The following is a 14383-nucleotide window of genomic DNA, read 5'->3' as shown; positions in this document are numbered from 1 at the left end:
GCTCGCGGACGGGTGCGGACTCTTGCGCTCCGCAGCAGTGTTGGGTCCGAGCAGCCGTCTGAAAAATTCCTTTGAAACAAGATAATGCGCATACCTGCCCCCCCCCCCATTATTAGCGTTATTGACGTGGGAACCGTAAGTGCTCGACGATGTCATTTTTCACCCGTTACGTTCTGGCTAATGAGAGACAGAGCCAAGCTCCTTGTCGTCCCTCCTCCTTGGGTTTTCCCCACTGTCCCACCACGTGTGTCTCGTTAGCAAGCGCCTCTGTGGACTTGGGCGAATTGATAGCACGGCTAAGGATGCCCGATACGCAGTCGGTGTACACTGCCCTAGCCCCCAAGCATAGCCACAACCCTCGGGTCAGGTGGCAGCAATTCTTGCCTCTTGACCAGCAATTCCTGCCAAGCGCTAGAATTCTATTGGTTACAATGCACCGCCACCACCTCGTTTCATAAATGATCCCACTGCTGTCCAAATACCCTCTCGAGAGGCTATGTAGAGCTCCTTCTATTGGGGGCCCTTCTGCCAGCATTGAGTTGAGCCAAGAAATTGCAGGGTTGCACCTTTACTTTTTCTCTCAATGCACCTTGGGTTTTAGGAACACCTTCGATTAGCACGGTTGACTACGTACGGTGCGAACGATGTTCAATATACATACATAGAGAGACAGACATATCACAAATACCAACCACTTCTTATGTTCAAGATATGTACCTAGACTGTGTGTCCTGGTCTGTCCAATGCAAGTCTGAAGCTTCATTAAGGACTAAAGACATTTTAAACTAATGGTGAAGTGTGCCATTATCTAGCACTTTGGTGCTATTTCTGCAACGTCACTCACGCGCAATGTAATGCAATGTTAGTACAGGGCAGATACGAGAGCACGCTATGGCGGTCATCATCAGTCATGGTCAATCCGCTGCTAGATGAAGCCCCCACCCAGCCCCCCCCCCGCCCCAAAACTGCCGCCACATCTGACGATCCTGCGATGCATCGGTCCTTCCCATGGCGGTGCTCTTGCCAAAATGCACCTCCAAAGTTGTGAGAGTAGGATATGAAAATTGTGCGGAGGTTGATGTTCGTAGCTTTTGTAAAATGTGTAAATGACGAGAAGAAAAAAAACACATCATAACACAATAATACTGCGTGCTGGAAAAAAACCCGTAAGTTTTAAACAACACACAAAAACGTGTTACAAGCGCACGGTGCCTCTCTTGTGGGTTTTATGCGTTCCGGTTTTCTCCCATGCACGGAATTGCTTGTGAAGTCCCGGTGTGAGACAGTGCAGCAAGTAGGTTGTTGACAGAATCTCTGTGCGGAGTTTGGTTGCTCTCCCGTTGAATGCGTGGGTTTGGTGCAGGCGTTTTGGTTTCCTCCCACGCACAAAATTGCTCGTAAAAAAAAAACTCGAAGGCATTTGTCAAACAACGTACGGCAAAAGGACACTCGCGCAAAAAACAAATGGTCTTAAGGCTCTGCGTCAATTTGCCGAATTATATTTTAATAAAAAACATGAAACACAAGATTTCGCACTGGTCACTCGACCTCCGGCCGGAGTCAGGACTGAGGTTGTTTCTGCGAGTGTAGGCGCTGCATTCGCCCCGGACTGCTGAGCTTGGCAGAGGCTTGCACATCCTCATCGTATTTAACTGCGTTCCACAGCACTGTGTACATTAAACATCTGGGAACCATTAGAGACACTGAAACCAAAATGTGCTACATTGTTTAGAGGTGTTTTTTTTTCTTTCACTCTGCACCGAGTTGAATACCATCTATACGTCTTTGCCCATAGTACTGCTGTTGAAATGTGCACGCTCAGCGCGTGTACTGGCATTTGTGCCTGCACACATTTGCGTATATATATTTGTTTGCGTGTGTGTGGGGAGTGGTAGTGTAGCGGTTAGCACGTTGCTCTATGAACCCGGCAACCCGGATGCGATTCCCTCTCACCGCCAATACCTTTGACGATTATCTGAACCGGTTCTGGACCTCCCCCGATGTCGACTCAGCCTCAAATGACTACCTGGTGCGGTGTGTACAAATTTTCACCAACCCCCTCGTGTGTTGTGCCAGCCCTCGTGGGTGCTCGCTAACAGCACTTGCCCCAACAGTCTGTTAAGGCTATACGGGGGGGGGGTGTCTTTGTCTTGTTTATACTGCTGCAATCAGGTTGTTTTAATTCGACGCTGTCCGTGTATACAGTACGCAATGCGGTTCACCTCATCTTTCACCGTGGAATGTAGCCTGTTGCTTTGCGAGTTGGAGGTTTTTTTTTTATGCTGTGCCGCCCCATCGGAATGGATGCGGCACCGGATTCCTCTCAAGAAGAATTCGCTAAATATTTGCGTCTCAGCGTCTGCCACTTTAAAAAGGTCCGAAATAGATTTTTATTTTGCATTTCTTGTCAGCGGGGGGGGGGGGGGGGGGGGGGGGGGGAGAGCCCATAAAACAACTGCAGGCTACGTGACCACCCGGCAAAGGGCTCGACAATGTCTTTTTTTTTGTTCCATCGCTTTTCCTTTCTGCAAAGTAACAAAACTTAAATTCCGCATGACTTACGATCACAATGTATATGATTACAGAGGCCGGGCATGACCCTCTTGGGATGTCACATATGCCGCACTCGAACATCAAGTTTAAGAGTAACTGACGTATTGGATTGTCGCGCTGCACTCTCGTTTTATTGACCGAAGAGAGTGATGCAAGCCAGAGTGCCTTTTTAACGCGCCGTCTTTGTAACCATAATAATTTTTGCCCTCTATTTGGTTGTCCGTTGGTTGAGCTGCGTTCGGCTCATTTGCAAGCGAAGCCCCATACGGTGTTCTGACATGTGTTTTCGCCGACACTGGCCAGCAATAGCCTCCTCGTTTGTTCGGTGACGTTACAGATTCTTCGCCGGTTAAGACTGCAGGTTAGCCTTGGTGGCCAGGCGGCTTGGAGGGTTAGAGTGCTGAACTGGCACTGCTGAGGTCCTGGGTCAGACTGCAGGCAACCAGCCGCCCATGTTTAAACTAGGATCTCAAGTGTTATGAGTTGATTGTCACCAGATTCAAAACCAGCCTCTAAGTTCAGTGCGCCTACTCTGAGCCATCACAGCCACGCAGTCACCTTATGTCATGTAGGTTCTGTATTAAAACACATTCCTGCGGAGGGAGCTGGTAGGAACGTTGGGTTGCTCGGTCAATGACCAGGGTCAATGGCGGCGTGGTGTATTCCGCAAATATGGCCAACTGAGGGCGGGCACAAGCCGGCGTGAGTAAGTTAAACGTTGAGTTTTATAAGGGCACCACGGGGTGACCAGCCCTTCCCCACCCAGCCCCTCCCCACCCTCCCCACCCAGCCCCTCCCCACCCTCCCCTCCCCACCCAGCCCCTCCCTCCCTCCCCACCCAGCCCCTCCCTGCACGACGGACGGACGGACACAATAATCCCCTAGTGGCTGGTGGAACCAGTGGGTTCCTACCAGTAAAAAATGTACGTGACATGTGTGCTGTTGCTGTTGCTCAACAGTTGCTACCCCTGGTGGAGTTGGCCATTGCGGACCCAAAGCTGCAGCAGTCGCCAGTCTTCGCGCAGCTCTCCGAGCTTCTGGCTCATTGGGGGCGGCGATCGGAGGACCCCGATCTCCCGCCAAACCAGAGGCAGGCTTACTGCGAGCTGCTCGCTGCATTCTGGGAAAGCGTCGGGAGCACGTGTTTGGGACAGGTGAACTCGCACGCACGCACACGAGCACGCACGCACGGCGGCGAATAATCGCGGTGAAACGCACCGCGTTGTTGAGAGATGCACAACTCTCAGAGCTTTGCCCAAAGGAATACATGACAAAGGCCTTCTTCTAATGTCAGGAGTTAGCTGTTCTTCTTGGTTCTTTCGGTAGAAGGGAAATAATAAAATAATAAAAATTAAACATTATAAAATACAATTGTAAAATACAAAAATCCCTGCAGTCACGAAAGCTTTAAATCGAGAGTTAGCTGTTGTCAGGCAGTGGATTCTGGATGAGCACAGTTCTGATTTTAGCAACCAAAAAGAGATTTATACAAGTCTCCGTATTCATAGCCAGTAATTGCAGCTAATATATATATTTTCATGAACTAGAGCTTTAAACGAATACATGTATTTCCTTTCTTTTGAGTAGACCAATGAAATACAATTTTTTTTGTGAAGTTAGCAGTGGTTGTCCTGCAAAAAGACTTGCCCCTGCCATGAGAATGTGGCGTTTAACCTCCATCCGTGCACACCAGGGTTGTTAGCGAGAGAGGAGGGTTGCTGTGTATATACACGTTTGAACAGGAAAGCGCTTTGATATTTTCTTGAGCGTTTTTCGATAACACGGCAAGCAACTAATTTCCTACAATTGCTCAAATTGCAACATGTAATCTAATCTCTGGTAATTGAGATTACGAACCTTTTGCGATCTGTTCGGTAGTTTTTTTGTACCTCGAAGGTATTTTGGTTTACTGTTAGTGAGCGTAGTACAAATGAAATGGAATTAATACTGCCGTTTAATTTTTTTCAATGTAATATTTCATGTTTATATAGTTCAGATGGGCAACTGTCAAATAGTTTCACCCTTTATGGCTAGGCTCCCCTTTGTTCTTTATAAATGATGCTAATGATGCTGTTGAAGATAAACTAGCCTGCGCAGATTACATCAATAATTACCAAAGTACCGATGTGATTACAGTAATTGGTTAAAATTAACCTTTTATGCTTAATGCTCCATGGACGTTAATGATATCGGTTAAAAGTATGAAAGGGGAAATGTACAGCATAGTACAAATTAATAAAGACCGTTAAATGGACAGATCAATATCTCTATTGCACCAGTTGTGCGTGACAACACGTTCAAAAGACACCTGCGCAATTATGAAGAAAACTAAAGACACAACAACAAGCACGAGAAGAATCTTCTCGTCAACGTTGCCTTGTGATAGAAAATAAATATATTGTAGACAATGGCCCTCCATCAGAGCGGTAATAGAGCAGACCGTTTGGCTGACTTTGAGTCCTATAGGACACTTTACTACGTAGTACCTTGAAAACACTGGGACCTTTAAAGTGGATGTACGAGCTGTTTTGAAGAAAACATGTAAAAATAATTGAAACTATTTTTTACCGTCACACAATGGAACCAAAAGATCTTGGTATTTCGACTGACTGAATGCTTTAATTGATCTCTAATATTCTACAGAGTGCCGTTGACTAAGACTGCGTCTAAAATAAACATTCTGGAAACGTTAACGCGGCATCCCCGTTGCCACGTGCGCGTGTGTACGCCTGTGTGTGTGCACGTGTGTGTGTGTACGCCTGTGTGTACGCCTGTGTGTGTGTGCGCACGTGTGCGCGTGTATGCACTTGCGAGTGTATGGAGAGCGGTAGGTAGTGTCGCGGTTAGTGAATTGCACTACAAAGCCGGGGACCCGAGTTCAATCCCTGCTCACAGCCAACACCTGTGATGATTATCTGAACCGTTTCTGGGCCTCCCCTAGGTCAACGCTGCCTCAAATGAGTACCCGGTGCAGTGTATAAACATCGCACGAAGGAGACAAAGGCGGCCGGGCGTGGTGCTGGCCACCGACCCCCTCGTGTTGCCTTGCTGGCCTTCATAGGTGCTCGCTAACAGTGCTTGCCCCAACAGTCTGTTAAGGCTACACGGGGGTGCGGGATCTTTGTCTTTGTTGTGCACAGGTGGGTGCGCCACAGCCCGAGCGTGCTCTGCTTGGCGTCGCCGCTCTCCTCTCCGCCCTCCGCCAGCCCGGCACGGGCATGGCGCAGCCCTCGGCCGTCACGGCGCGTCGCACCAAGAAGCCGGGACGCATTCGCTTTGCGCCAGAGCCCGGAGTAGAGCGGGCCGAGGCTGCAGGAAACGGCAGCAGCGGTGGCGGTGGCGGAGCAGAGGAAACCGCGGGGCTGATTGAGACCGTCGCGACGGACGCCCCGGGTACGCGCGTCGCATCGTCGTGCGCATTCCAGCGTTGCGCTTTTTTAAGGAAGATGCAAGCCATGAGATGTTTGGGTTAGACCACGTAATGATGTTGCCAAATTGGTTGTTGTGTAACCCTTCACCGGCCGACATAGCTAAACAGGTGAAATTGTCAGAGGTACAGGCGTATAACACGCTGATTGTTATTGTGTCATCTCACCGGTGAATTGAAGAACTATTCTGACAACCAAATTCAGTAACAAGACACGACGCAGTGTTTGAAATGACACCAAGCATCCTCCTCAGGTCATGAAACCAGAAAGTCAGAATAACCTTTTGTTATGACAGCACAGGAGCAACCAATCACACGTCGTTAAAAAGCACAGCACACTTCGATGTTGGTAATGATGAGAGCTGTCCAGTTGAGGTTCATGAGGTCCTAACGACATAGGTACATGGCAATGTGACGGCTCTTCTGCTATAATAATAAAAAAGTTAAATTAACATTTCATTTTGTAAGACCTTGTCAAACAGGTCCCAGTAAAGAGCACAGAGATTCCCCGGCACTTGCCCGGCAGAGTGGTGTATGACGACATGCGGAGCGCCGGTTCCCACAATGCACCGTGCATTGTGACGTTTATTTATTGTCATGTCCTCTTCACATTGTCCTGGAAGGTAGAGCAGTCTCGCCATTCCGAGGCTACTAGAGGACGCTTTAGAGGCTGCACGATTGTGACCTTTAAGTCTTTTTTATCATTAACAAAGCCCCAAATGCGTTTCTTACAGCCGTTGAGACGCATCCTCGACATGCACTTGCAGAACAAGAGTAACCGCTGTTTGGTTGTGCATCTTGCTTGAAGTGTATGTGTAGTTTCAGCTGTTCATGCTTTTGGCATGGTATTTTTTTCCCACACAAAGCATGTACAGACATACTTTTGTAAAAATGAGTCCTCGTCATGTATTCATTTGGTGAATTTCCACAATTCGGGGTCATCATTCAATTCATGAATAACCGGGGGTGGTGGTGGTGGCTATGTAATCCTGCACTGTAGATGCGAGGCTTGGTGGATCGCACAAATTTTGTGAAACTCTCTTCCAGTGGGTGTTGAGGTGGTACAGCAAGTGGACTAATCACCGTCTGTTTCCAATTTGACCCTTGCGTGCGTGGGTTTTCTCCAGGTGTATAAACACTCAGTAATTGGCTGAAAACATCCTAAAATTTAAACTATGATGCAGGACCCTCCTGAAAAAGAGTCCTTGGACTCAACGTTGCACTCCTGGAATAAAAAAAAATCTCTTTTGTTATTGTGGTGTGTGTAGTCGATGCCACAGTGGCTGCAAGGCTTCCATGAGCCGAACAAATAGATACAAGTCCAATATAATCAGTTGTTACGCGCACTATTTGATGCATTTATCTTGAGCTCCATTTAGCGGATCATTTGATGAATCGTGGGATGCCCGGTTATAGAGCCAATGATCACACGCTGATCTGCTTCTCTCGCGACAGCTGGAGCTAGGAGTTGGGCCTGAATCCTCTTGATTTAACGTGTTGTTTGTGCAGCATCCCTAGCACGTAAATGAAGCTCCTCTTGTTTAATGCGTGTTTACGCGGGCTGTTTGAAGTGTCCTAACTCACTATCGTGCTCGCGGGAGATATGCATCCCTCCGCGTCTGTGATTCCCATGGTCTGAAATTTGCGGGATGCTGCCATTGTTTAGTGGATTTGCGCACAATTTGGTGCGGTTAAATTTCACGGCGCGGCAGTTGAAGCAATAGTGCAAGTTTCTTAAATCTCCCACGCCTCTGTCTGCTCAGCAGTCTCGAGGGGGTCGCACTGGTGCGATAACGTGCGAGTCCTACCATCTCTCGCAAGACATCTAACCAGTATGGAAGAGTAGGCTAAGTACCCTCTAGAAGGTCTCTAGAGCTTCCATTAGCAGAGGCCCTTCTACCAGAAGTGTATGTATGTTGAATTTCTTTCACACCGTACGTAGCCAACCGTGCTAATCGGAGGTGCGGGGGAAGGACTTGAAACCCAACACAAAAAGCAGTTGTGAAGATATTCGTTTTCAAACGATATGATATCAAAGTGCATCGCTCCAGTGGCTTCCTAATATCGGACTAAAGAGCGTTCTTAGATGGCAAACAATTGCAGTGCTGCATCTTTTTTTCCTCCCTTGCAGGCTCTGACGATTCCACCGGTGCCAGCGAGGACACTGCGGCCCGTGACCCCGGCCCGGACCCGTCCGGGCCCCTGCCGGCGCTGTGCCGTCGCGCGGCGCGACTCGGCCTGTCCCGCGCACGGGAACTCGGCTCCCTGCCTGCACCTCGACTTCCTCTCTGCCGTGCTGGCACTCTGTCCCACCGACGACATGTTCCGCTCGCTGCTTGGAGAAGACGACGGAGTGGCCGAGGCTCGCGCGAGCCGTCCGTCCGACGTGCGGCCCGAGGCGCGACCGAGTGAGGCTGATGAGCGGGAACGCGCCGACGAGGTCCTGGGACCGTTGCCGGCGCTGCGGTTCCTGCGTGACACGCTGCTGCCCTGGCTGGGCGAGTGCCGTGCCCCGGAGCGAGCCGCCCTGGTGGAGGTGCTGTTCAGCGTCCTGCGCGCCTGTCGCGATCAGAGGCAGCGCGCTGATATTTTGGACGACGTGTGCAAGGTGTGGCTTTCGAGGGGGAGTGCCTTGCGTGCGTCTGTGCGTATTTTGCTACCGTCGGTGTCATCGCTATTGAGTGACGCTGCTTGTGGTTGGTTTTCTCAGTGCCACGTGGTTGTGTTCGGGGAGACCAGGTATTAAGTCCTTGCTAATCAGTTGTAAGCCAGTCTCACTGCCCATGTGCTTGCCTACATGTCTTCTCTATCTGCTTGCCTGGCTATTTACCTTCCCACCTGGCTCCTTGCTGTCCTGCCAGACATCTCATCATCATCATTAGCCATGATCTCTCCATTGCTGCGATGTGACAATCCATCGAGCACTTGTGCACGAGTTGATTTCATCGCTTCGTCCCTGTGAAGAATTACACTCCGCTGCTCCTGATGCGGTTATCGGGGCTTGACCACCTGAATGTGAAATCGTAGTTGTTGCTCTGCGTCTACATCAGCCGTACGACAAGAAGAAGAACGTGGGCCGGGCGGCCGGTAGTTGTCCCTGATGGAACTCTGATCCATCGCCGGCATGATGTTCGTCACAAAGCCCCGTGGGGCGAGTGGGCATGCGATCGGTCGTTGGCGCGTGTTGGATCTTCGTCAGCGGTGTGAGGACATGACGCCGGCATGTGTGTGTGTGCGTTGCCCGAGAGGGCTGCTCGCTAATTTCAACATCCTATGCATCGTTAACGCTTTGTTTGTAATAAATCAGCGCGATTCTTTTCTTTTGGTTTTCAACTGTTATTCATCAAGAAAGGCAAGGGCAGAGAAGGCCACGGATGGGGCGGAGGGAAAAAAAATTGGGGGAAAAGTTTATGGTGTGTTTGGTCAGAAAGCGATATTCGCAATGAGCTGTAAAAAATCTAATTTGTATTTTACTTTTGCCATCCGCAACTGAAATAAGAAAAGCAATCTCGTAATTCATTTTCACAACAATGTAAGTCTCTTTAGGCTTATTATGATTTATCAGCTCATGGATTTAAACATATTCGTACGCTCACAACACATGCATCCAATCTTGTATGCGTGAGATAATGTACTTTCAGTTAATGACGATCATCATCGAATTATACGCGTTAGGATAATGCAGCAAATGAGAGATAACAAATGGGAGACATAACAAATTAAACGTAAAAACACATTGCACAAAGTTAATCGGTTGTTTTTCTTCACATCCACAGATGAATCTGGGACCGTCCGTTCTGCTGCTGCTCATTCAGAAGGTAAACACCAGTGCGCAGCAGCAACAACATCAGTGTGGACGACTCGTGCGACTGACTAATGCACCGTCACGAGTCGGTATGACCGACTCATGTGACTGACTCATGTGACGTCATGAATCGGTGTGACTGACTCGTGACTGACTAATGCACTGTCATGAGTCGGTGTAACTGACTCGTGTGACTGACTCGTGACTGACTAATTCACCGTCATGAGTCGGTGTAACTGACTCGTGTGACTGACTCGTGACTGACTAATGCACCATCATGAATCAGTGTAATCGACTCATGTAACTGATTCGTGACTGACTAATGCACCGTCATGAATCGGTGTGACTGACTCATGTGACTGACTCGTGACTGACTAATGCACCGTCATGAATCAGTGTAACCGACTCATGTGACTGACTCGTGACTGACTAATGCACCGTCACGAGGCCGTGTGACTGAGGGAATGGGTGAGTGAGCGAGTGCCTCCCGCAAATTCTAATTCTGTATTTGCAGGGCGATGAAGCTTACATTTTACGTAATTATACTTGAGCGAATGTTTCTAACTCGCACCTTAAAATATATACGTTAGATTTGTATCGATTTAAGTTGATTAATCGATCAAAACTGATAATGATGTTTTGTGGTCCATAACTCGGGCTGCTTTTAAAACGGTCGCCACCCCCACATCCTGCCTCGCGAAGACTGCAAACCTCCTGCAAGCCGCACCCATCGTGACACTGCTGATCATGCCGATGCCCGTCACCTAGCCTCGCACATCGCCTCCCGTCCAGCGGCACACATGGGAACACGTGTGTGAGACTTGTTTCCCCCCCCCCTCCCCCCGCCAACTAGTTTCGCGTTATCCGATTGGTCGAGTAATCGAACTGATTCCCATAAATATGCTAAATTCCTCTTGATATGCAAATTATTTTATCAAGGCGCTCTACCCCCCTCCAACCCAGCTTAAAAAAGACGCTCCAAGCCTGGGGTTGTCATTCAGACTGTCTTCTCGACACACCTGTTCTTCACCTGAGGACGGCTGCTTGCATTGTGGCCGAAACGTCGTGAGAATTATTTTAATTATGTTTTATTTTTATTATTTTATTATTTTATTATTTCCATACTACGTGACTTTACCGAAAGAACCAAGAAGATGATAAGGCGAGTAATCAATTGCTTTTAATGCAACGGATAGTGCAGCTCTGGTCACACATTCATGGCTCCCGTTTGGGAGAGGAGCATCCGAGCCGCCGCCAAACGAACGAACTGTGCAGAGGCCCTGCACAGGTGCTGTCCTGGGTAGGTCTTCCAGGAACATGACAAGGCCGAGTTTTTGTTCAGTTCTGCAAGAATGCACCGCCTCGGAACACTGCATTTACATGCAGTTCTCCCCCCACTTTGGAATTGTGAGATATTCTCGCCGGGTCGGGCCGTTAAACAAGACACATACTTTAGATATTACGTATACATCTTGACGTGTGTTTATAGCCGTAAACCTTATTGAGTCTCAAAGACTCACGTTTAAGAAGGTCGTGATTTACGATGTTTGGCCATTTAATTCTGGAGCATTTTGTCTACTGTTTGGATAAATTAACTCTTGGCAAAACATTATCGACTGATGATGTTGTTCGTGAGCAAACGATGCAATCTGCCACAGCAGCATGCTCTTGGTTGGGACAAATAGGCTTATTGTAGAGATTTCAGATTTTGTTCTGTGATATCTTCTTTGCAGGGCTTTACTCGTACACAAAGTGGTGAACTGCTAGTTGTGAGAGTTCCCCATGGAAAAGCCTTTTTGTATCGTGATATGACGCCAATAGTGCAGGGTAGGGCCGTGGTGTTTAGCAGCTAGTATCCACACACGCCTGGCCACCTTTGCCCCTCCATTGGTTAATAGTGACCACAGCATAGCAGGTACCCTTTGTCGGGTGAGTAAGTCATCTTTGGGGAGGCTTGGACCAGATTCAGATTAAGGCTTGCTCTTGCCTCCGATGTGTATCGTGAACTCGGGTATTCGGTATCGCAACACTGTGCTCACGAATTTGCCGCACCACCACCACCACGTCACCTTAAGGATACACGCACACTTGAACATAGAAGCGAGCGTCGTGATCATCGTCGTTGTCATCGTCGTTTGTGACTGCTCCTCGCATGCAGTTACCTCTCGATGTGCCAGCACAGACCGAGGAATTCTTTTAAACGTATATAAAAAGCGAGAACAGGAGAAAAAAAAGTTAATCTCAGCAAAAGCTCGTTAAGCGGAGAGGGGGTGGGGGGCGAGGTCCTGGGGCAAGCGCCCCGGCTGCCCTCTTCGCCCGGTTGTGACCCCATGACGACCCCCCATTCTAGTGGCAGGGGACCCAGCAACACAGCGGGGCCGTGAACCTGGGCCCCCGTGTCCCCGCTGTAAATAAGCGGAATTCCTGACTTTGGGGGGGCCAGTGGGGGTGATGGCGGGGGGCGGGTAAAGCATTGCATCCACCTCGCCCGTCATTCGCCTGCCCACTCGCTCGAAAACGTGGACGCACACACACACACACACGCGGAAGTACGAAAGCATTTTAACTCTCGACCCCGCACATTTGGAAGTCGTTAGGTCAGGCGGCGTTGGAGTGCGCCCGTTAACCGCACGCCGCCTCTTTCCCCTCTCGTGCCATGGAAAAGGTTCCCGGCGGACGGGAGGACAGGAGGGTGCCCTCCAACCGAATGGTCTTGGGGTTTCTTAATCTTTCCCTCTCCCCCGGCGCCTGCCAGCACGGGTGGTCGTGGTATCGCTGTGGGCCGTGCAGCCTTGATTTGCAAAGAGAGCGCTTGGGCAAATAAATAAATAAAGACGTGAATAATAACTTCCACTTAAATCATTTCCGAAACACAGCCAAGAGCTGTGTGCTAAGAAAATATATATATACACATGTCTGTTTCTGTGTTTGTCTGTGTCTTTTGTAATATTTGTGTGTATCTGCGCGGAGCAAATATTCTCACAATGCAAGTTGGTGATGTTGAACAGGCTGGTATTTCTCAAAAACTTAACTTTTTATTTTACCAGGTGAGGCCCACTGAGATGTATAGCTTTTTTTCAGAAACGACCTGGCCAGAAATGATAGCTCAATGAAGTGACTTAGCATGTGGAAATTATAGCAGCCAAATACTCAACGGATGCGGATTCTAAATGTGGAGGGAAAAACGCAGAGGACCCGGAGAAAAAGCCACACAACCACTGGGAGAATTTTCAAACTCTAAATATAGACGCGTCAGGGTCGGGATCGAACCCACGACCTCCTGTATACCAGGCGAGGTAGTTAACATCTCGTCACCGTGGTGAACATGTCTTCTGTAACGAATAGGGCCCCATGTATAATCTCAGAATTCTCGGCATGACGTCAGCTTGGCTCCCCCTATTGTGTCGACTCGGTTTATTTATTTTTTCGTGATGCGACGCATACTTGGGAGCTTGCGGTTTTGACAATCTGTTTTTGTTTAGGGAATAATTGGTTTCGCTTTTTTTATTTATACAAGTTTTTTCTTCTTCTCCCTGTAGAGCCTTCGCATTTTTGCATTGTTTTGTGCGGCGACCACCCTTCGTGTGGCCCGAGACACGAGCACGGAATGCCTTCGCAGCATCAGCCACCACCATCACGGGTGGACTGTAAACAATAATTTGAAGAGCCTTTTTCATTTATCATTCGTTTATTTACAATACAAATACAGTGTAGATGTCTGAAAATGCGCGTAGCAAAGCAGTGACCGTATTTCACAGGCTGTCGGTAATGGCAGGAGAGCAAAGCATATCTCGAATACTTGTCTTGCCACTTCTATTCTGATCTTTCGCATTACTTACCTATTTTTCCATGAACTCCTATGTGTACTATCTTGTGTAGCTATATATAAAAGTCCAGCTGGCTGACCCCTACCGTCTATAAACAGTCTCCTGAAACACTATTTAAAGTGATTGCTCTTTTATTAGGAGCTCTCAGTTCATCGTTGTCGTTAAAACATTTCGCTATTAAAGTCGCCGTGTCTGGTTGCAGTCGCTGATGCCCTCCTGTGTCCGGCGTCTGACCGCAATGCGCACTCAGCACCTCCGATTTGCCGACCGAACGTCAACCCGGGCTTCCTTTGCCACGGAATTTCCCAAAATTCCCCCGTGCGCGGTGAAATTGCAAACAAAGGATCTCGCCGGCTTTGTAAATAAGAGACGTGCGGAGAGTTAATTTCACGGTTCGGGCAGAACTTGTTGCTTTAGTCTTGATAGAAACCAGCCCAACGCCCGATCGAAGCTCACCTCTCAGTCTTGTCTCCCCACACAGGCCACAGCCACCTGTTTCCTGTAATCAGTGTTCGCTCACTTGTGGTTGTGTTAAGGCTGCTTTTCGTCATTTATTGCAGGGAAGGGTTTACCAAATGCGTAAATGGTAGCCCAAATTAAAATTCCACCAAGCCTGTTATTTTATCATTCCTTCATGGAAAGCCCTTGTTATTTTCGGGGTAATAAGGGGTAATTAACGGATGGCTTTAATCAGTAAAAAAAAACACCAGAGTTAATTTCTTGGAATAATTGAGCACAAATGTTTTTCCATTTTCCATGCCGGATGATTAA

The 14383-nt window shown here is 48.5% G+C and overlaps 1 protein-coding gene across 1 annotated transcript in view; it reads left to right on the top strand.

Annotated features, from left to right (window-relative positions):
* LTN1 (listerin E3 ubiquitin protein ligase 1) overlaps window positions 1-14383 on the top strand; it is a 177213-nt gene that overhangs the window by 22053 nt on the left and 140777 nt on the right. The window contains 5 exon segments of the mRNA XM_061567905.1: window positions 3513-3707; window positions 5694-5946; window positions 8112-8251; window positions 8253-8588; window positions 9757-9798. Coding sequence (XP_061423889.1) covers window positions 3513-3707; window positions 5694-5946; window positions 8112-8251; window positions 8253-8588; window positions 9757-9798 — 966 coding nt within the window.

The sequence above is a fragment of the Lethenteron reissneri genome, chromosome 5, assembly GCF_015708825.2.
Source record: "Lethenteron reissneri isolate LAM-NWPU_2019-01 chromosome 5, ASM1570882v1, whole genome shotgun sequence".
In the NCBI taxonomy this organism is placed as follows: Eukaryota; Metazoa; Chordata; class Hyperoartia; order Petromyzontiformes; family Petromyzontidae; genus Lethenteron; species Lethenteron reissneri.
The sequence above is the reverse complement of the archived record's forward strand: the minus strand, read 5'-3'. Positions and strand labels throughout refer to the sequence as shown.